This window comes from Equus przewalskii, chromosome 26, assembly GCF_037783145.1.
Source record: "Equus przewalskii isolate Varuska chromosome 26, EquPr2, whole genome shotgun sequence".
Classification (NCBI taxonomy): Eukaryota; Metazoa; Chordata; class Mammalia; order Perissodactyla; family Equidae; genus Equus; species Equus przewalskii.
The window spans coordinates 18608316-18632666 of record NC_091856.1 but is presented as its reverse complement, the minus strand read 5'-3'; the positions used below and the strand labels follow the sequence as shown (position 1 = coordinate 18632666).

Genomic DNA, 24351 nt, shown 5'->3' with positions numbered 1-24351 from the left:
TGCTCTGGTACTTCAGCCACCTGAAACAATGTCAAGGGTGGGGAAAATCTCCATCACGGTGTATAAATAATGACTTGGTTAACTCCCTCTAGAATAAAACTTCATTAAGAGGCTCCACTCATTAAGAATGAGGGTTAACTGGTCTCAAGCTGAGCTTAAATACACTCGCCATGAACACAGGGAAGCATGCGATGTGAAATGAATTAACGGGCATCCAGCCCTGACTTCAGGGGCCGCGTATACCCTGCTGCAGAGGCTGACCACTCCAACTCTACCGATCTGCCCACCTACCAACGGTCAGAGTGAAAGGATTTTCACCTATCCGTAGATGTCGCCAGGCTCCCTCCTTGGCAACACTTCCTAAGGCCAAGGAGGCGTGGCCTCCACTGTTCCACCAGGGCTGCCTTTCCCAAGGCCTCCCGGGCCCTCTACGCTCCTAGATCCAATGGTCCCATTTGGGTCCTCTTGGTCCACCAGAGCCTTTGACAAGCTCCCCTCTGTCTCCTCCATCTGACTCTCTCCCGACTTTGCTCGGGGCTCGCCCAGTGGGCCGCCCACCTTCTGGCCACTCCTCTGTCTTTCGCTGATTCCTCCTCATCAACCCAACCTTTACCCGTTGACACGCCCCAAGGATCACTTCTAGAACCTCTTCTATTTCTATCCACACTCACTCCTTAAGCGATCTCATCCAGACTCAGGCTTTTAAATATTAACCCTATGATGATGAACCCCAAACTCTCTCTCTAGCTTGGGCCTCCTCCGAACTCCAGACCTGCATAAACAGCTGCCTGCTTGACACCCCCACCTGGATGCTCACAGGCACCATATTTAACAGATCCAATCTGAGCCGCTGCTACGTGCTTCCCCCAAGTCAAGAAAACAATTCTGACTCCTCCCCGAGGGCTCTTCCCACTAAACCCCGCAGTCTAAGAGGCCACACAGTCCAGGAACTGTAGTCTTCTCCAATTCAGTTAGCAGCAATGCCATCCTTCCAGCAGATCAGGGCCAGACTCTGGAATTATCCCTGACGCTTCCCTCTCTCTCACCCCCTACTAATGAATCTACCAGCAAATCCAGCAACTCCACCTTCAAAATACTTCCAGAACCGACCACTCCTTACCACCCCATGGCCACCACTCTTGTCCAAGAGGCCATCCCCTCGCTCCTGTCTCATCGTAATAACTCACAGCCAGCCTCTCTGCTCCTCCCCTTGCCTACCATCCCGAAATCTGTGTTCAACACAGAAGCCAGAGTGATCCTATTAAAATAAGCCAGCTCATGTCACTCTTTGGCTCAAAACCTATTTATGGTTCCACTCTCACCTGGAGGAACAGCCAGGGTCCTCGCCCCAACCCTCAGGGTTCCCTGTGACACGTCCCACCTCCACTAACCTCGTCCACTAACACTCCCCCTCTCGGTCCCCCCTCCCTGGCCACACCAGTCTCCCTGCTCGTCCCTGAGCACCGGGCGAGCTCCCACCTCGGGCCTCTGCATTTGCTCCTTCCTCTGCCTGGAAGAGCCGCCCCTTCCCCAGATGCCCCATGGCTAGTTCTCCACACCTTCAGGTCTTTACTAAACATCCCAGTACGAGTGGAGACATCGCGGCTGCTGGCCTTCCACTCTCCATCTCCCCTCCCTGCTTCACGCATCCTGCGTTCTGCGTTTACCCTACATTTTTCTAACATACTTGCTACCTCCCATCCCCTCCACAGCCTGTCTCCCCACCAGCGACCTGAGCTCCAAGAGGAGAGAGACTTTGTCTCATGGGTTCACGGTCACATGAAAGGATCACAAAGCTTCACAGAAGGATCCGAGGACTGAGTCCTGGAAGGTCAACGCCGGCGCAGCCTTCGAGGCATCCACGCCCCGTCCCCAGAGAACGTCGATGGCTTAACTGCTCCAGTCGATACTGAGAACTGGAGACAGCAACATCCCATCCATCTGGCCCTCGGCAGAACAGGGGTGAGAGACGTTTCACAGGAGCCAACTTTCTGAATAAGTGAAGCTTATTCAGAGTGTCAAAGTCTTATCTTTATCCTTTCCAATGGAAATTGTCTCAAATGCTACACACTCTCCTACCTTGTGAAATGCCCAGAGAGAGGAGCCTGGTCATGTTGTGACACGTGTTTTTTTCTCCAGCTTTATTGAGATTGTTTTTTTTTTTAAAGATTGGCACCTGAGCTAACATCTATTGCCAATAGTCTTCTTCTTTTTTTATTCCTTCTACTCCCCAAAGCCCCCCAGCACACAGCCATATATTTTAGTCGTGGGTCCCTCTAGTTGTGGCATGTGGGACGCCGCCTCAGCATGGCCTGATGAGCAGTGCCATGTCCGCGCCCAGGATCCGAACCTGGGAAACCCTGGGCCGCCGAAGCGGAGTGCGCGGACTTAACAACTCGGCCACGGGGCCGGCCCCTGAGATATTGTTGGCATATATATAACACGTGCGAGTGGAAGGTGTACAGTGTGATGACATGATACTGCAAAATGACACCAGCTCCGGAGGATGCAGGGTCACTATCACCAGCATCAATTAGCAGACTCGGGTGCCCTCTATGACATGGACAAGGGGCCCTCGGTCTCTCATGAGTGGCTCTGGGGATGCCCCCTCTGCTTCTAACGGGCTCCTGCTCCGAATCCGCCCTCCAATTCGGCATGGTTCCGGAGACCTCCAGAGGCAAGGACCCTACCCCACTGCTTTTTGTATCCCTGTGCCTGGTCCCCGGCAGATGTCAGCTAACGTCTGCTGAACGATACAGACAGAACATGACCAGACGCAAAGACACCATCATGCAGAGTGGAAGAGATAGTGGTAGTGATGATGGCAATGATGTAAATGACGCAAATAACAGTGGTGAGGACCCCTCACTCTGTTAAGGGCACTCTGGCCAGGGCAGCTACGGCGCACGGAGCGGCTATGACGTGCCCAGCGTGGTGCTTCACGCCGTATTCATTCACCATCTCACCGGTCCTCACGATGCCTTAAATGGTAGGGCAGCTTTGCTTTACAGATAAAACTGAGGACTGGAGAAGCAGAGTGACTTTTTCATGATTGCACAGCTTTCTAGGGGACAAAAGCAGGATTCACCCAGATCTGCCTGATGCCAACACCTGCGCTTTTAGTCATTTGGATGATTTGCGTTTTCTCTTCGGGAGAGAAGAGCAAACAATAAAAGCACTTGTTGAATGAATGAATAAATAAACGACTCCATGACTAGCAGCTCAAAGAGACAGGGAGCGTATTCCCTTGTCTCCTACTGTGTCCCTAACATCCTGACAGAATGGGGCACATGCTAGATGCTAAAAACAGTAACATGGAAATGCAATAAAATAAAGGAATGAAGGATTCCATCTCTGCCACAGAGAAAAGTGTCTGGGCTCTGAGTTGGCTGTTGACCTCCAACTCTCCTTGACATGCTCTAAAATGGCCGCTGGGCTCGCCCATGTCCTTTGGATATACAGAGTCTCCTGTTTATAGCCACAAGGACAGAAATCACAGCGGGGATAAAGGCTGAAGCTTCACCACCAGCCTGGAAGGGCCAAAAGAAAGGCGCTGACAAAACCCCAGTTTCCACAAACCCCAGGAACGAGGCCTGTGTATTTACTATTCCACCCGTGTTTCAAATCTTCACGCCGTCACCCAAGCCTTAATAACCCTCAGAATTCTCTGCACTTCCATTTCTGTCATGTATCAATGATATATTTTAATAAATAGTCAAGTAGAAAAGATTAGATTAATAGATTAAAACTATTAACCTGTTAAACAACTCTCAACAGTCTAGAAATTCAAAATAACCCACAACGCATAAATATATCATTAGTTTGAAATAATTCTTAGGCACTTAATTTTCTTCAATGTATGGTGTCAGTCAGCCACAACGCCGGGTAAGACAGCAGTTCAGGAAGGCGGCATGAGGATTTAAATATTAAGAGTTAATTCCCTGGTTAATTTAAACCTAAAATAGAGAAAAGCAGGAGGCTTGAGCAACACTGTCAAGTCGCAAACTCCTACATTTAGCAGGTGGGGCCCTCTGGGTAAAGCTGGGAGATTCTTTCAAGGGTGTCACGGCACATGGAAGGTTGGCCCAGGTCATTAGAAAGAATTAGCATCAACGGCTTCTTAGACATGCTGCCTTCGGTTTCCAAGGGTTCAGGCAGGGGCACAATTCAGATCTGCTGGCAACATGCGCTGCTCTCTGAAGACCCCGCTCGCTATGTCTCCCCTCACACAACTGTCGGGACACTGCAGACTCAGGAATGTCACCCAGATTGAAGCCCCTCGACAGGCAGGCGGGAAAGGGGTGGTGGCAGAGGGACCCATGCCCACTGTCCTGCTCTTCCAGGGAACCCATGGGGTCCCATGCAAACCCCAGAGGGCAAGTAACTCAACCAGGGAAGAGGGAGGCAGTACCGAGGCTCTCGTGCTGGACATATCAACAGAGGATAAATACCCTCCTTCGCCACCAATGTTCTTTCCAGCTGAGGCTGCGACTTAGCAACCATCCCTTTCTCTCACTCTCTGATGGGGAAGTCCTCTGGCTACTTTCTCCGTGGAATGAAAGGTAAAGAAGCTTCCCAACAAGTCTGCTCCCCCTCCATCCTGCCGCCGCTGACAACTGATGCTTACAGAGCTTTGCCATCCCTCCAATGTGCTCCCCGCATCCTGGCAATGCATCCCCCTCCAGGCTCCAGCTGCCAGTCCTTGAGACCAGCTGATGACGGACTGAGGTTTATAAGGCACAGCCAGCTCTGTCCACCACGATCCGTGGAGGACCAGGCTTGGTCCCTCACTGCCCGGCACACAAATGAGACGCCTAAGGACACGGTCGGGGCCTCCCAAGGGGTCTGGGGATGAGAAACTGGATGCGTGGACCACTCCCAAGCTTCCTAACGTGCCCACACCTCCATTTCCTGTAGTGTAAGCCGGGGATGGGTTCACACTCACCACGAAGGGCTATTTAGAAGGTTCAAGCACAGAGATGTACACAGGGCGCCCAGCAAGGACCACACACACAGTGGGGCTCAATAATTGTTAGTTCTTTTCTCCTGTCCTTGCCAAGCATTCACCAGACAAAATGGGAACAGCTCGGTCAGACTATGAAAAGGAGGTGCTCTTAGGCCTTGGATGGAGTACTCATAAACGGAGTACAGGAGGAATTTTTGGCCCCTATGAAAACAGAAGGAGTGGTGGGCACGGCCACCCTCCATGTAGCAGTGATGGAGAGATGGGGACACGCACTGCAGCCAGGTGCCCTGCAGGATGGGAAGATGGCAGTGATCAAGAAGGCAGGTTTGGATGTAACGATGTTCTTCACCATCCTGGTTTGCGTGGAACCTGGGGGAAGCTGAAGCTGGCGGTAAGGATTTTTTTCTTCCATTGGCAGAGCCAGACAGATAGCGAGGGTGCCGAAATTATTTCTCAGATCAAAGGCCTTTGTCATTCAGGGCCTCAAGAAGCGACCAGGCCAGATCATCCTGGTCACCATGCTCAAGACTGTGCTTCTCCAGGACGAGGCAAGACTTCCAAATGCTCCAAACTGATAACTCCAGCTTCATAAGAACTTTCTTAATTTGCTCGAGGAGCACAGGTGGGAGACTCAGGCTGGGAGGGTGGACTGAAGAGGGGTTCCCTGGAGACCCCAATCCCTTCCCTTTGCTGGACCACCCCAAGCTCGAGAACCAGAGTGCCATTTGGAAAAAAAGTGATTCACCAATTTTGACGTCCACGGGTTGTAGTTTGCATTTCGTGGCTGTCCCAGAGGACAAACCTGAGGCTGTGTCTGGATTTTCAAGAATCTGCTCTATTCACAGAGTCCAGGTTTAACAGTGACTGATTAAGCAAAGAGTGACCTCTGTCCACCGAAAAAGCAAGTGGCCCCTTCGGAACAAGCACGTGAACCCCAGAGTCAGCATGCAATTTATGATCTTTGTATTCAAGCTTACCCAAAGCTTGGTAGGCTGAGAATACACATTTCTGGAAACCAAGTGAGCTCCAACCACAGGAGCATAAGCCTAGAGTCGAGATGAAGACGCAGCCTGACCGAAATATACCCGGAGTTCTCAAGTCGTTCATTCTGCTCATACAGTACTGCTCACTGACTAGCATTGCGCCTACTGTCACTGTGCATTTTTGTGCAGATAAAGTTAACTTGTTTAGGGCTCCTTTTATTTTACTGCTGAAAGCCACAATGCTTAACAAGAAGATACTATTTAAAACAGAATTATGCAGCCACAACAGATGTGGTTATCAGAGGAAATGATCCATCGGTGAAAATCTTGGCTTAGAGGACAGACTCAGCTGGGCCCAAAGCCATTTGGCTATGGGATGCCCTTGGGCAAGTCTATTCCTCAGCTCCCTCTGGGGAGGAGAGACGGCAATCGCCGCCTCGGAGGGCTGCTGGGAGGCTCACACGTGAAAAACGCACGAGACAGCAACTGGATCGTGGAGAAATACGAGCTCCATCGCCACCCTCGTCCTTACCTTCAGCCCACTCGCCAACACCAGGCTCCACTAGAAATCAGTCACCACGGCTAGCTCCTTCTAGGAACAGAATCCAGCATGGCGGTGATAAAAATAGATGTTCAATGAACACCTACTATGGGCCAGGCACTGTGCTAAGGGTAGACGTTATTATTATTATTATTATTATTATTATACTGAATCCTCCCTGACAGCACTGTGAGGGAGGTACTGATATAATCCCAATTCTACAGAGGAGGAAACTGAGGCCAGGTTAACCCGCCCAAGGTCACATAACCAGGCAGTGGGTGGCGCCAGATCTGAACCCAGGCGGTCTGGGCTCTTCAACATCGTGCTAAGCTGCTCGGCCCTTGGCAGGGCTGGAGAGCCCGCGAGGAAGACGCCCGCAGACCAGGCATGGAGAATCGTGCTTTTTCGGGACTCAGAGAATGCTTTGCTGAACTGGCCTCCCGAGGCCTGAAAAGACGGCCTTTCAGAAACTCACCTCCAAGCCTCCCTTCTAAGGTCCTCCTGTCCTGAACCCTCAGCAACGCCTCTTTAACACCTTGCCCTCTGCAGCTTATTGTCCTCCTGGCAGACAGAACAAGCCTTTTAAAACCAAATCATGTCATGCCGCTCCTCTGCTCAGAATCCCCAGCAGCTCCCCATCTAACGCAGGGTTAAGGCCAAAGTCCTGACAACAACCTCCAAGGCCCCATCCAGCCGGATCAGCCTCGCTGCTGTTGCTCCAACACAGTGCACGCCCTCCTGCCCCGGGGCCTTTGCACCTGTTGCTCTCTCTGTCTGGAATGTGCTTCCCCCAACAATGACGGCTCAGCTCAGTCCCCTACTTCCTTCAGATCCTTGTTCCAACATCACCTTCTTGATGACGCAATACTCCTTCTGGCTCTGCCAAGCCCGCGCCCTGCTTCTCCCCCACAGCACTTTTCATCATACGACACGCCACGTATTTTTACGCATTTATGATGTCTCCTCCACTCCCGCTAGAGCATCAGCTCCACCAGGCCAGGGGTTTCTGTCTGTTTTGCTCAGCACTGGATTTCCAGCACCGAGGTCAGACCCTGGCACTCAGTAGGCCCTCAAGAAATATTTGTGTAATGAATGAATGAATGAGACTTGGTCTTATCAGGTCCTCCCCCAGCCCACTCTCCCGTCTTGTGAGCCGACTGGTACACAGAGCAAACAAATGAGCCCTTAACCCTTTCCATCCCTGGTCTCCTCATCTCCGAAATGAGAGGACTGGAGAATTATCGAGAGTCCTTCCAGCTCGGAAAACCTCCAACCGACCAAAAGAGGCATAACTCTTCCCGACGGCAAGGCTGTAGCTCCATTGCCTTGATTATAAAAACTGCCTTTCCTTTCGAATTTTCGCTGTGAAGCCCCCACAGCCCCCATGCCTCTTAGCATAAGTGAGGTCTGGCTGTGGTTGTGCGACGTGAGTTGTCACCCGCATGGCAGGGCAGCACGAAGCTCAAGTGCTGGGATGGCCGGTCTCATAAAACCGACCCAGGCCGGGTTACAGGGAAGTAAACCAAACCACACTCGGCTGTGTCTTAGGATCAGAAACACCACCTCGCCTCGTCCCTCTCAATTAAACACTAATTCCTTAGCAGCCCAGGCTGTTGGTTTTGGGGTTCAGCCAGAGGCCCTCTGGAGAACGAACAAAATGAGGTGTTCCGGGCCAAAAGGAAGGTGCTGGCTGGGATGAAGGCAGACCCTGGTGTGATAACGGAGGGTGCCGCGGCACAGCTGGAGCTGCGGGCGGAGGCCACGTCAGAGGGTCGGGCTCCTTCACGGTCACTCCCGTCCAGGGCTGTGTGGCCTGACTGACTTCAGGGGAGTCTCAGGCATTTGTGTCTCCACCGGCCCCACTCAGGGACTGAATGAGTCGAATGCTCTAGACAGTGTCTACACGTCCAAACCCCACCTAACCCAAGGCCAGGGTCAAATCCACCAGTGGGGTTGGCTGAGGCCTACACTAAAGTTCTCCTGACGTTTAACGTATAATTAATCCACTTCTCCGACGGAACGCTGGGTCACTATACTATAACTATACTATACTATATAGTATACTATATATACTATATACACTATACTATAACATTGGTCTTTCAAACGATGCTCTCTGAGCTTTAACTGCAGAAGCCATATAAATTCACCTGGGGGCTTCTTCACAGTTCTGCCTTCTTGACAGGCCCTCAGCCTCCGGCGGGGTCCCCAGGCCCTCGCAGGCTCCTAACGTCTGGTAACTCATCCCCCGCATATCGAGGAGCCAGGAGGGCACGGCGGTTAAGCACAGGCATCAGAGAAGTCAGACCTGGGGGGCAGCCTGGCTCTACGACTCCCCTCCAACTGGGCAGCCTGAGCCCATACACCTCTCTGGGCCTCAGCTTCCTCATCTGGAAAGTGGGAACACAAAGACCACGTCCCTCATAGGGTGGTCATAAAGATTACATAAATTAACAGTAAGTTAATATGTGTAAATCACTTAGCTCAGAGCCTGCCACGAATAGTACCATAAATGGTAGTCATTATCATTAGAAATTTCTTCTTTATGCCTCCTTGAGTCACACAGTCCTGAGGTTTGTGCTGGCCCTTCCTGGTATATAATCTGGCATCATGGTAATAACAGGGGGTTCCACCACTGAGTACATGCAAGTCTTGGCTAGTTAGGGAGAGCAAACAGACGCCACACATGCCACCTTCCCCTCCCCTGCCCTGGGCAGGCATCTCTAATCAATCTCAGCATTCTTCTCCCTCTGACTGTGGCCGTGGGCTCATAAGACTCAATTCAGAGCTTCAGGCAGCCACGACTACACTGGGGGAAGCCGCCTGCTGTCTTCTGATCTGCTGTGGGAGGGATTCAGGCACTAGACGGTGAGGGCAGGGACCTCATCCGCATGAGGGTCACGAGGAAAGGATCGAGTTTGGTCCATGTTCACTGCTGTAAGCCCCGCACTTTGGACAGTGCCCGCCAAGTGGCAGACACTCAACTATGTGCTGGATGAATAAATGAGCAGCTAATCCATCTGAGTCCAGAGCACACGGGACTGGCCTGACCCAGCAGGTGCTGGAGGAATGTGGGAGGACAGTGGGCAAGGCTGGCCAGACCCTCACCTGACACAGTATCCTTGGCTTCGGCAGGTTCAAGGCCTGACACAGCCAGTCACTCATCACGTGACCTGAGCAGGCAGGGCCTCTCTTCCCCATGTGTGCAATGAGACGGAGGGACCAGACAAGGCCCAAGGCCCCTCCAGTCCTGACATTCTGAGCCAGGAAGCACTTCCAGGCACCGCCAGTCAAAGGACGCCCACTGCCCCACAGGCCACAGCCTCAAATGCTGTTCTTGCACAAAACCCCATTCCCAGGGGCCCAGGAGAGAAACACAGGTGCTGGGCAGCTGCTGGCCATGTGGGTCACCGCCTGCGTTCACAGCCCCAAGCCCGTCCACTCCTCCTTTCCAGCCCACACTCCCAGCCCCCTCATCACCCCACATCCTCTCCCCTCTCAGTGTAGGGTACCCATCCCAAAGACACTCACTGAGCACCTTCTAGAACCCAGCCCACCTCAGTGAACAAGACAGACGTGGTCCCTGCCTACGGAGCCGCCACTCGAGAGACGGGGAAAGTACACAAATCTACGGAGTGTCAACAGGCCATGAGGGACACAGGCCACAGGAGGGGGAGGAGGGTACCCTGAAGAAGGGGTCAGGCAAGGCTTCTTTGAGGGGAGGATGCAATGAAGACCCGAAGGATGAAAGGGCACCAATCACGGGAGGATCAGAGGAAGAATATTCCAGGCAAAGGGAACAGCACTTGCAAAGGTTCTTAGACAGGAATCAGGAGGTTGGCAAACCACAGCCGTTTACGTTTTTACATATTAACCATGACGCTTTCACATTATACTGGCAGAGGAGAGAATGTGCCACAGAGACGGATGGCCTGTGAAGTGTGAATATTGACTATCTGGCTCTTTACAGGTAAGTCGGCTGACCCCTGGTTTAGAGTGTTAGATAAACAGAGAGGTGGTCAGGGCAGCGAAAACGGACTGAGCAAGGGGGAGACGGACGCACAAGGGGACTGGGGAGGTGGGCGGGAGCCAGGCCATGCTGGGTTGTGTGGGTCACAATGGCCTCCAGCCTGGGATCTTGGCCTCCATTCCACCAGCCTCCAACCCACCCTGCAAACGGTTGCCATGGTGATCTCCCCGAAACCGAGAGCTAAACATGCTACTCTTCTCGAAGAATTGCAAGGGCACTCCATGGTTTCCCAAAGCGTGTTCCAAGGAACACTCGCTCCATGGAACGAAATTCAGTAAGAAAGTTCCACGGTTAAGTCAGTTTGAGAAACATGGCATTCTCACTTCCTCTCTTGGATGTTCTCAAGCAAGCACATGAGCACATGAAAGGCTCTGAAAAGCCCCACAGCAAAGAAATCTGTTGACTTTAACTCACTGTCCTTTAAACTTACTTGGCCACAGAACCTCTTTTTTCCACAAAAATCTGTCAATATTTTAAAGAACGAGCATTCCATGGGCTAAAAGGCAAACTCCTCTGCTCGGCATTCGCCATCTTGATTTTGTGCATGTGGCCTGGGGAGCCATCTCTCTCGTCTGTCCCTTGCCTTCTTCCTGCCTCCAATTGCCCCAAACAAAGGTCATTTGGCCTCTCCAGCTCTGTTCCACCTAACGGAACAGCAGCAGGAACAGCACTGACATTTACCACCTGTGCCACTGGTGATGGGCGTCTGCTACCTGGGCCTGTCCGGTATTTCTTTCCCCCATCTTTGGTAACGACAGCCTGGCTTTCCTTTGGGGACCACCCCTCCCCCACCTCCTGCCAGCTCCAAGGGTGAGGACATACCCCTGGTCTGGCTCAGCAGAATATTCCATCCTCCTGCTTTGGAGTGACTGTCAGGGTAACGAGGACAGGACTGAAGCCGGGCCAATGAATTCTGGCCTAGGAAGGGACTGGCTCCCTCGGAGTTCGCAATGCAGTAGCTGGGATGGTTTCCACGCCCAGGTCCGTTTTGTGCTTCACCCCTAAGTTCTCCCCAGCCCAGGATTGAGCCATCCTTAGATTCCAGTCACAGATGCCCACAGAGGGCACCAGGAGTGCTGGAAAGCGCTGCCCACAACCTCACATCTTCCAGGCAAGTACGGATACTTCTCAGCCAAGGCAGGTGGCCTGGCCCATCCACTCTCTCACGTGGAAGGTGAGGACCAGAGAGAGGCGGCTGTTAGCAGTTGAGACCAGGGAGAGCGAGTGGGGTACGACAGGGGACAGGGGAGGGGGCGTGTACCTGCTCGCTGTGCTTTTCCTTCCAGCTGCACTGGCTCCGTCAGCCTGCAAAAGAAACCCAAAACACCTCCATCAGCCAACGGAGAAGACACAGATTCTACCCAATGCTACCCCACCAAGGTCCTGCTCAACACCAGCCTTCAGACAGACAAGGGAGCTGGTCACAAACCCCTGCTCCATTCCTCCAGGCTGGAAAAATCCACCCCAAGTGGTGAGAAGGAGTCAGGATATCCCTCCCACCCCATTCACTTGGCCCTTTAAATCCAGCTGCACACCCATTGCCAACACAAACCCAGCAACCACAGAGCCCCGGGGACTTCGTGAAACGTAAGTAACCAGCTAAATCTGAGATTGAATTGCACCATTTTTATTTTCAGCTGGGATTTCCAATAAAACAGTAGCCACAGATTTATTCCTACCGACCAGAGGGGGAAAATCCTATTATGTTAAAATATTCTGTCCCCCAACCCTTCGAGCAGGGGAGGCAAGAGGAAGCGGGTTCTTAATCTCTTTTATTTGGGGGTGGGGGATGGGGGGATAAGGCCTGACCAAATGAAATTTTCAGAAATCATAAAATTCTGGTTCCGATGGAGAGACTGAGGCCGTGGATGAGGAGGGAGCCGCCTGAAGTCTCATGAGGCCTGAATGACAAATGTCTGGGTCCCCGGCTTCTCAGCCAGTGCTGGGGGACCTCTATGCAGAGGCTGAAGGAGGCCAGACATGGAAAGAACGCCTGGGTTGTCCAACACCAGTGGCTGAAGATGCCTTCTCTAGCTTTGTCAAAACATTTATATAATAATAACAATCGTGGTTAGAATAATGTAGGTCACAACGCCAGCATACACGTGTTTCCAAATTCAGAATCTTTCCGATTTTAGAAAGGTAACGTAGCGCATGTGTTTTATATTTTCAAACAACCTTGGCAGGGTCTGGGGAGCCCCCAGAACTCAGGCATGTTGATGTTTCTACAGTGAAACTTCGGCAGTCAGCCCTCCGCAGGATAAGCGAAGACCACAACCAGCCTCTTCTCCCTGAGGTCAAGTTCCGCCGCCTCATCAGTTACCAAAAAAAAATCTTTCTGTTCGTTTTGAAGTTTTTCTGAATTTCAGGATTGAGGACCTAAAATCAGAACTGCTTTAGCTGCCTTTGGATGAGCGCTTAGGAGAGGCTGCAAACTGGCAAAAGCAGACGGCAGACTTCCACTCAGACAGTCAATATATAAAAATAAAGGGATTTCACCCAAAAGGGGCCAGATTTCAGCTTCTCTTTAAAAACCAGCAACACACATTCCCACATGGCCACAGTCCGCTGGCACTGACATACCTGGTCTCCAGTGCCCCCCCCCCCCCCCCCGCCTTATACCCAGCCCTCAGGCCTGGCCCCTGTGGGTATCCAGACTCAGTCCCCCTGGCTAACTTCTCAGCGGGCGCTAGCGTACGGGCATTAAATGCCTCTCACTTAGTCCTCTGGATAGGTCCCCCAACACACACACACAACATCCCCATTTTATAGGTGAGGCACGGCGGGTCAAAGAATTGGAGTGGTTTATCCAAAGTCCCACAGTGACAAGCCCAAGGTCAGGGTCACACCGATGCCCACCTTCCTCGGCTCTGGGATAGCGGATCCCATGCCAACGTTCAGGAGCACCCATCAGGAAACGGGGTGAACCCGCACAGCCCCACTGCCCACACGAGGGAAACGGGAGGGTGAAGGACACAGAGAGAGGGAGAAATCTGAGTCCCGGGAGGGAGAAATTAACAGGATGCCCATGTATTATTTCAGTGGAAGAAACAAGAAAGCAGAAAACGGGTTTGCGTATCATTTCACTGGGAGCAAATGAGCGGGATCAATGACAGCCTCTTTCCGACATCTTGCCTTGCTCAAAACTCATCTGCACAGCCAACGGGAAGCAGTCGTTTTAACGTCCATGTCATAAGAGGCAGGAGTGGGAGGGGCTGGAAATTCTGCCCCAGAGAGCTTAAAACAATTGTGAAATCCCAGATGACCTCTCATCTTTCACTCTCAACTCTGGGTATGTATTTCTAGCATTTCATACATATTTTTCATGTTGTCTTTTCTTGCCCTTTTTCTTTACAGTTTCACACAAGGGTTGACCAGCTCAAGCGCAGGGAACATGTGACTGGGTAGGGGGAAAGCTTCTGTTTTTGGCACACCTAATCATGGCCACCTGTGTGTCCTTTTTCTTACCTTTCTGAGACTTGAGCTTCTCAGCCCTGGAAGCAACACCCATTTTTGTTTTGCACCCATTTCCACAAAATGCAAAAAACATTCAAATCGTTATCTAAACAAATCCTTTTGCAGAACCATAGGTGGCAGGAGTGAGGAAGCGGAAGTGCTGGAGGGAGGGGTGCCACCTCAGCAGGGTGTGAAATGTCCCTTGATTGGCAGATATGGGAAAGCGGATACGGATAGGGGTGTCAGTGGACAATGGACTTAAGGGGAAGATGTCCAAGACGGCAGGTGTCAGTATCACAGCACCCGTCAATCACAGCATTCGGGCCTGGCTGAGTCCGGCCCCACCATGACAGGGGACCGCCTCTCGGGCCCTCCCAGCCCCAGCTGAAGGCCACAGTGTGATTCTGTCGTAGAGATCCATAAAACACCAGGCCAGCTGTGCATCCTCACAAATACACCACAGCGATCCCTAAATTCAGGTGAACCTCTGACACTGCCATTTTCCTAGACCGAAACGGTCTAATGCCAGTAATCTCACATGGTTCAACCTAAACCACAAACTCACCGTCACCCAGTATAACCCCACCTGATTCTCCATTTGGCCTGAAGTTTAAGAAGATGGGGTTTAGGGTCAGACTGTGTGAGCTCGAGTCTTGGTTCTGCCGTTTTCTAGCTGTGTGATCCTAGGCAAGTCACTGCACCATCAAGGCCTCAGTTTCCTCATCTGCAAAATGGCTCCATGCTCATCCTAGGACCTACCTCCCAGGGCTGGCATGAGACTCAAATAAAGTAACGTATGTAAAAGTACGTAGCATGGGCTCAGCTAGCATGACGAGAACAATCATTAACAATACAGATGCAGTTATAAAGGCCACCAGTTATTGGGTCCAGGAAACCGAGGCACAGAAAAGCGGAGTGACTTGTACAGATGACTCAGTGGATGTGAGAGCAGCAGAGCAGGCCTGGACTGTGCCAGGGGTCCTGCCAGCCTGTCTCGGGCCCCATCTGAATCCTGTGCTGCAAGTTGGCATCTCCTACGCGTCCATCAGCCCCCACAGCCCTGCGGCCTTCTCCAAAGGGCCGGGAGAAGGACACTGGATACAAAAATGGAGGTGAATTACTAAGCACAGGCTTAAGGAATGGAAACTCTACTGCTGCTGCCGCTGGACCATGTGTCCCTAAGGGATGCAGCTTCCTGCTCTGGCCCTGTCTGGGTCTCACTTTGAACCTGGGGCAAGCTCCTTCTTTTCCCTGGACCTGAGGTTCTCATAGGTGAAAATGGGGACAGGAGGCACAAGAGTTAAGTCATATCATCTCCCCACTCCCTGTCATCTCTGTCACTCTATGTGGAACTGACCCAACCTTAACCAAACCTCTACGGCAAATGAAATATGGTGGAGGACAGGGGGCCCAGGAGAGACCTTCCTTCTCACTCTTCCACAGGTGGAGGTAAATATATCTGGCCCCCCCGCCCCCCAGCTCCCCATAAGGGTGCCTGCCCCCCTTTTCCACACCCAACCATTCCTCCTACATCAGCTTCTCCTTAGGACCCGGGCAAGGCTATTTTTGGTTTCAGTCGATCCTCCTCTTCCCTCCCAAATGAATGTTAAGTTGTTCTTTTCCATTCTCTTATTAAGGATTTTCTTGGAAAGAAAATATTATTCCAAACCCAGAAATTTTATTTCTAAATTTGTGCAAATGTAAGTTGTAAGACATTAGCTGCATTTCACATTTTGTGCAAATGGCAGAAACAGGCAATTCGTGTGCTACGGGATGGGGGGCTGGCCAACGATTTCGATAAAATAAACCCTTTTTTAATTTAAATGCTAATGCACTGAATTAAAATTTAATAACTGAGGAAATTGAAAAGCCGAGCAGGAATATTGGAAATAAATCCAAGCAGAAACAGCTGAAATTAAAAATTCTACAGAGTGGGAGGATAGCAGCTAAGCTGTCTTATATGATTACATTTTTTTTTTTTTCAGAATGAAGCAAAAAAAAAAAAAATCCTATCTCTCGCTGGCTCTAGGGCAGTAAATCCACAGTGCTGTGATTTATTGCTCAATTTTCCTGAGGGAAAAAGGCTTTCTTTCATGCTGAAATATTTCATAAATTTCAAGCCAGCATAAATTCTTAATTTAAAAGTTATGGAGGTCACATTTAGTGCACTGGTACGGTTCCAAAATCTTAAAGGAATAGCAGCGACCAGAAAAAAGCAAAAAGGAGGGGTAGGATTCACTCCTTTTTTTTTTTTTTTTCTTTTTTTTAATTTTGGTTTTAATTCACGAGTTGAAATTTCGTGATTAAAGATCCCTCCTGCATGGATGGAAGCCAAACACGTGGGGGAACTGGTGTCTGTTTGGAAGTCGGCTGCAAAAGATGGAGAGATAAAGACTTAATTCAATTATAAACAGGCATTTTTTTTTTTTAAAGCCACTTGAGGAATTTCTGGTAAAAATTTCCTCCCTTCATTGCCCGGGAAGGGGTGAGGGTGGGGGAGGGTGGCCAATGTAATTGCTTCTCTTAGATCTCCAATCTTTTGTGCACACTGATATATTCATTTGTTATACAGCTGTTCAGCGGCGGAAAGAATGCTGGGGCGCCCATAATTCTAAGCAAATCAATCAAAAATTAATGATTTGTCATGCTTGCACAATGGAGGAAAACAGCTCCTTGGGTCCTGGCTGCCTGATCTCGAAGAATGAAACGCCTTTCTGCAATAAGAGAGCCGAGCCAGAGGCTCAGGGAGGCTGAAGTGCCACCGCAAATATAGGGACTCACGGTCCCCCGAGCTCTGAGAGGATGGAGGCGGCCACCATCTTGGAGAGGGCATCTCCAAGATGGCGCCTCGGCCATCAAGCCCAGGATGGACCTAGCGCAGCACATTTCTGTGGTGGGATAATTAGGATCTTGCCTTGGCCCTCCCCTACTGCAACTCAAAACCTGCTTCCTCTCTGGAGACATCAATGACTCCCCCTCCCCCCACCACATCTGATTTGTACCCGTTCATTGTTCTTCCAACAGGGCTCACACACCACCACGGGCATCTTTCACCAACCCTATGGGACGAGAACCACAGTTCCTGGAGGGCTGTCTCCCCCCAAGGACCACATCCTACACACGGCCATGTCTCCAGCACCCAGCACGGGGCCCGGCACGGGGCAAATATTCGGTAAATATGGTTGAATCCATTACTGTAGTTACTATTTCTCAGGAAATAACTGATAATGAGGTTGCTTAGATGAATGATGAAATGCACTGGCAACCATACCCGGATGAAATACAACAACTGATCTTAAATAATCAATCGCTCCTTTATTCATTCAACAGATATTTCTTGACAGCCTACTATGTGTCAAGTACTGTGCTGGGCTTTGGGTGGACAACCTCAAACTCACCGGCGGACAATTCCAAATTCCCAGGGTTCCCTGCTTCTTAGCTTCTCTCCACCCTTAGAAGGGAAGAGAGGATGTGAGTCCAGGAGAGAAAGGAAGTTGTCTGCACCCTCAAAGGCCCTTGAACACTTGTATTCTTTCTTACTAATTCCCGTGGATGTTATATTATACAAGTATCAAATGCGCATTACTCCAAAATACTTCTACGTACTTCATATCTATGTATGCATGTTAGTTCTAAAATAGAAACTCTGTTTTAAATTACCAACTGGTACAATGGACCCTGTAGGAAAATGCTCAGCCTCAGCAGTGAGTGAAAATGAGTGCCCTGGACCTGGAGGCCTGGAGCAGGCCCCGCACCTGCGGGAAGCACCTGCAGAGCCCCAGGACCTGTCCAGAGGGTGATTCTCTGTCCCCTACTATTTACTGAGGACACAGGGTCAAGTGGGGCCGAAACAACTCAAGCCTCGTTTACACATCGCTTTCCTTCCCAACAGCCAGAGGATCCCCAAAATGTAACCTGAACTTCTCTCTCTCCCACTGAGGCACAAGACTCCAATCAGACAGTCATTCGCTCATCCGACAAGTATTTACTGAGCTCTTATGCACCAGACATCATTCTAGGCAGCTGGGAGATATCCCTACCCTCATGGCGATTACATTCAAGCGGAGGAAGACGGTAATATTGAGGTAATAGATAAGTAAAATATAAGGTATGCTAGAGAGTAACCAGTTAAGTAGGGGGAAAAACAGAGAAGGGTAGGGGGTAATCAGACTGCTGGGGCCAGGGAGGAGCCATGGGTTGTGATTCTAAGGGAGGTGACCAGAGAAAGGATCACTGGGCAAACGATGGAAGGAGGTGAGGGCGCTGGCCAGGTGGTGTCCGGGGAAAGGGAATGGCCAGCAAGGACTCAAGGGCGGGTGCGTGCCTGGTGTACTCTGCAAACAGCGACGATGCCCGTGCGGCTGGGGCTGAGTGAGCGAGGACGAGACAGGGAGAGGTATGGGAGGTCGGCCGTGCAGGGCCTCTGCGGCCACTGAAAGGCTCTGGCTTTGACCCTGGAGAGTCCCTGGAAGGTTCCAGCAAAGTGACATAATCTGATGTCCACTTAAAAGAAATCATTCTGGCTGCTGTGTTGAGAATAGCCCATCAGGCAAGGGAGGGAGCAGGTAAGAGGCTGGTGAGGAGGTCACTGCAGCACCCCTGGGAACAGACGAAGGTGGCTGGGACCAAGGAAGTGGCAGCGAGCGGGTGAGGAAGGGCTGGGTTCTGAATACACCGGGAGGGAGAACCAACAGCATACGCTGATGACCTGGATGTGGGGGAGGAGAGACGGAGTCAGGGAAGATTCCAAAAATCTTGGGCCTCAGCACCCAAAAAATCGAAATTGCATCTCCCTGATACACAAGAATGTTAATCATTGGCATGGCACTTTATAGGGCCTTAGACCCCATTGAGTCCTCCCAATGACCCTGTGAAGCAGACTCTGCATCTGAACTCTCCCACTGTGAACAAGAAGCAACCAAGCAACCAGAGGGGCCAAGTGACTTGCCCAAGGTCACACAGCTGGTCAATGGCTTGGGCAGGGCTCACATAAATCTTCTCAACCCAAGTCCATGGCCATTTCCTCTATACACTTGGCCCTTAATCTCTAGAACCAACACACCAAACCTGGCCCCCAAAGATGCAGATGAACTGTTTTCCTATGGAACCATGGAGCCCCAACTCGAGCACAGGCAGCCCCTGCTTTTACTCACCAGGTGTTCCCCAAAAAACACCTACTAAGGGTGACAGTGCCAACACTGCACAGTAGCTTCACAAGTTATAAAGAAGATTCCACTCCCGGAAAACTAAATCTATTATAAAGTCCTGCGTTAGACTTTGCTTCTTAGATCAGTGATATGTTTCTAGCATGTGGGACTTGGTTTTTAATTTTGCATTTGCTTTTCCAACTGAACATGGTTACTCAAAGCCACTGACTGGCCTGGGTTCCAAGCCTGAGGTGGGGTGGAGGCTGCCAGAGAAGGCTCCGGATTAAAAGAGCTAGAGCTCAGATGGGCGATGGCATTTTTCAATAGATATTTGCAGAGCTCACAGTAGATGTGTGATTTTGAGCAAGGCCTTGGGGGGCTGACTCTAAGATGAATCAGACATGGTTCCTTATTCATTTGCCCCGATACTACGTATTAAGTGCCTCCTAAGCACTAGTGGCACATAACAGTACCAAGCGACACGAGAGTACCAAGAACAGTGGGGAGACCAGCATAGATTATTTAACTGCTTCGTGGTACCAGTTTCTAACTACCCACTGAGACATGTGCTGGGAGGAGAAAGCCCTGGGTTCCACAAGCATCTTTGACAACAGGATCCAATGAGACTGTAGGGTCAGGAAGGGCTTCCCTGAGGAAGGGATGCTGGAAAAGGGCGCTCGGGGCTCCTGCTCGATGCGGGGAATGTAAAATCTAGATGCAAATGAAGCGAGCACAAGCTGGCCACCAGGGAGAGAGCAGAAGGGCACCATGCTGCCCAGCTGGGAAGGCTGAGTCACTGAACCCTGCAGGGCTGTAGACTTCCCTCAGGGCCTTCACCTCGGAGGGAAGGGACCAGCCCATCTGATGTGCCCAGCCTCACACAGGGAGCCCCTAACTAGACCCCTGGTCAGGGCCCAGAGGCTGAAGGAGACCCCAGAGATGCCATCATCAATTGGCCAAGTCTCCAACTACAAGATAAACCCAATAGGGATGATCAATGTCTATTCCTCTCCGTTAGGATGCCCTTCTGCCCCTCCCCAAGCCCCTGCTGTCTGACCTAAGTGTCAAGAAACAAACCAAGCTTCCTAGGAATGGAATCAACGCAGGCCTCGTCTGTTTCATATGAGTTTCCACATACAGGGAGGTTCTTCTCCTCTGGTGGGCAGCCACGCAGACTGGAGCAGGACCCTAATACTGACATCATCGTTGTTGTTATCATCATCATCCTCATCACCATCATTGTTGTCGTCGTCATCATCATCATCATCATCACCATCACTGTCGTCATTGCCTTTGTCATCCTGATCAATAGCTAGTGATTACTGAGCACCTGTAAACCAGGCTAAGGAGTTCTGGCTTCACCCCAAGGCTTCTAAGGCCATCTTGGAAGGCATGTGCACCTCTGAAAGAAACCACTGACTGCAATATGGAGGCTGGGAGCCCAACACGGAGGCCTCTGTCATCTTCCAGGGAAGAGATGATGATGGTCTTGGGATGGTGGTGGAGGAGAGAAAGCTCCCGGACCGAGAGCTATCGGAAGTGACAAGGATCAACTGAGATAACACGTGGAAAGCACCCAGGGCGGGGCTGGCACAGAGTAGTTGCTCAATAAATGGCAGGTTACTAATCAATAAACCGCTGCAGCTGTTGAGGAACCCCTGGCAGTCTTAGCCTGTGTGCAGAGACCCAGGCACCTGGGAGGGATGGAAGGAAAAGATGAACCCACCTCCACATCTGTGGGCTGACTCATGGACCTTAGAAGAAGGGGGAAGTCTCAGCTTCAGAGAGGAGAGGACAGTAGCCTTCCTGGGCTGCCAGTAGGACTCACCACCCAGACCACAGGCCCGGTTCTCATCCCAGGGTGCCGGATGCCACCACAGTTGGAGCCTGCGGCCCACACGTGCATTTAACGGGTCTGTGACGGCTGCTGGTTGCTTAATGTGTGTAAATTCTTTGCCCAGCCGGGTCAGATCCCAGAGGGGTCAAGGGCTGAGTCAAAAGTGTGAGGGTCGTTCCCGGGCTCGGGCCCAGCAAGGTTACTGGGGTTTTCATTGTTTCTTTTTTAACTTCTTATAATGCAATAATTCTAAATTTAAAGGAGAGTTGCAGAAAACGTATGGGGACTTCCCTTCCACCCTACACCCAGCATGATGGGCTACAGGCAGGGGACAAACAGGGTCAGAATTCCGCCTGCAAACGGGCTGTGGGAGGGGACCATAGGGGAGCCCGAAGCCCAGTTAGGGGGCTGATGCCGGCATCCAGGGAGGGTCAGCCAGCGCCTGAGCTGAAGCAAGGCGAGGCCGGGTCTCTCTCCCCGGGACCAGCAGTCAAAAGCCCTCAGGCTCCAGGACTAAAGTGTGAGGAAGGGCACTAGCATGGGAGGCAGGCCGGGCAGAAACCCTGCCATTTGCTGGTGGGACCTCGGGCAAGTGACTTGACCTCTCAGTGCCTCCATTCCTCCCTCTGTAAAATGGGTGCGATGCCAGTGCCCACCTCAGAGGCCGTGGTGAAGAGTGAGATCAACCATCCCGTGCTAACGACAGAGCCTCGACATCCACAGTGTCAGCTCGTATTATGAATCCAGCACACAGGGCCTCAAATGGGGATAATACTAGCCGCCCCAAGCGGCCAGCGTATAGGCCAGCCCTGGGCTCGGGCACCGCATGCAACATCTCATGTAACCTCCTCAACCACCCGAAGCGGCAGGGGCAGTCCCCAGGCCGCTGTCCAGGCGAGGACCCACAGGCTCGAGGGCACAAGGACGAGCCGAGAAGAAGCTCAGCCAGGACACCCACTCAAGCGCTGAGTCCAAGGCCACGTTCTCAAACCCGACACCGTGCTGCCCCCAAGGCCCAGCGGGTGACCCGGGCGAGTGACCTTCCCTGTCTCTAAGAGCAGACACTAGACTTGCTCCTCTGGGTGCCGAAATGCTGCTCTGTTTGTTTTCTTTTAGAAAAAGAAACGCCTCTTGGTTCTTTACAGTCAGACGGTTAATCTCCCAATTTACAAAAGAGCGAGTCATGTGACTGCATTCCACAAAAATTCTCTCTCCAGGTTTATGATTTTACAGAAAACTCCAGGGAAAACCGCCTGGAGCGAGTTAAAACCAGATCAGCCATAAACCATGTCCTGATACAGCCTCACCAAGCCAAGACTCAGATTACTCATTAAATACGTGATAAATATTCGCTTCAGATCAGCAGGAAGTTGGGGGTGGGGGCGGGGAAAAAAGAAAAACTTTTGGCTTCTTGGGGAAAAACACCTATTCTAAGTACAGAGGGTTGCAAGCTCCAAATGAAGGGAACCCAGAATTGGGGGACGGGGTTTGTAAAAGTCACCCCCTTAGGCATTTTCAAGTCAGGCAGTAAGGGGAAAAGGCTGGTCCTCAAACTTCTTCAAGGGGACCGAAGTAAAGGGCCAGAGCCCGCTGAGACATGGCGATGCTGGCACAGCCCCCAGGGAAGACCAGCAGCCGCCCACGCCAGGCGACCCTGCTGGCCCCAGGCCTTCCTCGGACCACTGGCAGAGGTGATCTCTGGCCCTCTATTTGTCCGTCTGTCCAGTGATGCTGCTGGACTGACCGCCTCTCAGACATCTTCCAACTCTGATGGCTGGGGTCAGGCTGAGCCAGGTTCCAATTCTATCTGGGCCACTAAGGAGCGCTGTGACCTGTATCAGGTCACATTGCTTCTCTCTGCCTCAGTTTCCTCCAATGTAAAAGAGAGACAAATCCCCATATCACACAGCTGCCGGGTGGATGAAATGGCATGAAGTCTGCAACGTCCTCAGCTAGCGCTAACAATACCACATGGGCCCCAGATCTGGATGATGTCATTATGATCACATTGATGGTGGTGAGTCAAACTAACACACTAAAAAACCCCAAATATATCCTGATCCCTCCAGCAGGATTTACTTGGCACAGGGGTTCCCTGCATGGAACCTGGAGGCGGATGGCCTAGGTTCAAATCCTGACTCGACCAGTGACAAGCCATGTGACACCGGGCAAGTCATTTAACCCTCTGAGACTCAGTTTCCTCATCTGTCCAATGCGGAGAATAACAGTACTCACTCACCTCACAAGGTTATTTAAATTACTTAATATATGCAGAGCTTTCAAAACAATGCCTGGTGCATAGTAAGTGCTAAGTATTAGCTATATAAAAAAATCATTTATTAGAATGACTTATCGTTTATTAAACACTACCTATATAATTATGATTTCTTAAAATCTGAGCAAGTCTCTGATTCGCTCTGAGCCTCAGCTTCCCTAGCTATAAGCTGGAGAATTTTGACCCAATGGGCTCTGAGGATGCTCCTAGTTCTGAAACTCACTGATTCTGTTGATTCTGTCTTGGCTCACACTGTCCCCCTACCTGGACTGTGGCCCACTCTGACCAGCTGGATATCAGGCCCTGCTCCTTCCCTGACCACAGGAACAACTTCCTAGAGCAGCAAGGGCATGCATGTGCACACCTGGGGACATCACCACTGTCTACAGCTTTGCTCCCAATCAGCTGCAAGCTCCACAAGGATGGCTACCTTTTCAGAGCTCCTCTCTGGCTCCACAGCACCCAGGGCTGTGTTGCATACAGAAGGGGCCTCATAAAGGTCAGTCAATTGGGTTAAGATGTAAAGGAATTATACTGCCAACACTTAAGAGAACCATAGTGGTGAACGGGGCCTAGGGGCTCACCTAGACCAAGAACGGCAACCAGCTTTTATTTTCAGAGCCAATTCTAATCAATTAGTAGTGGCTGCCTGGGGGGATGTGTTGAGAAGGATTCTGGAGCCACATCAGAGCTCAGCTAGGACCAGTGCTGTGATTGACTACTGATGTCTGCAGTGAGCATGGAAAAGCTGCGGATGGTGGCATGCTCGCCCCCTCTAGTCCAACACCTTCCTTTTATACATAGAGAAACTGAGGTCTCTTGACCCCCAAAGCACCCTTCTTCCGGTCACCACACTGTCATTTGCAAAAACATTCCTATGTGAAGGAGGAGCCGTGGCCTTTTAAAATTTAGAGAGAAAAAAAGGACACCGAAGAAGAAAGAAGACCAAACACAAAAGAAACACACAGAAAAAAACTACATGTACAACATGGGCTTACTTTGGTTGTGAAAGAAAAATAATTAAAGAAGGGCAAAGTAGAGGCTCTAAGAAAGACTTTTTTCCTTTTTAAAGAAAGAAAAGTCTGGAACACACGCTCAAAGTAGAAGTCTTACAAA

The 24351-nt window shown here is 51.0% G+C and overlaps 1 protein-coding gene across 50 annotated transcripts in view; it reads right to left on the bottom strand.

Annotated features, from left to right (window-relative positions):
* ZNF618 (zinc finger protein 618) overlaps window positions 1–24351 on the bottom strand; it is a 183524-nt gene that overhangs the window by 75313 nt on the left and 83860 nt on the right. For all 50 annotated transcript variants that reach the window (XM_070594891.1, XM_070594855.1, XM_070594858.1 and 47 more), the window contains one exon: window positions 11782–11825. In XM_070594891.1, coding sequence (XP_070450992.1) covers window positions 11782–11825 — 44 coding nt within the window. The remainder of the gene's footprint in view (window positions 1–11781; window positions 11826–24351) is intronic.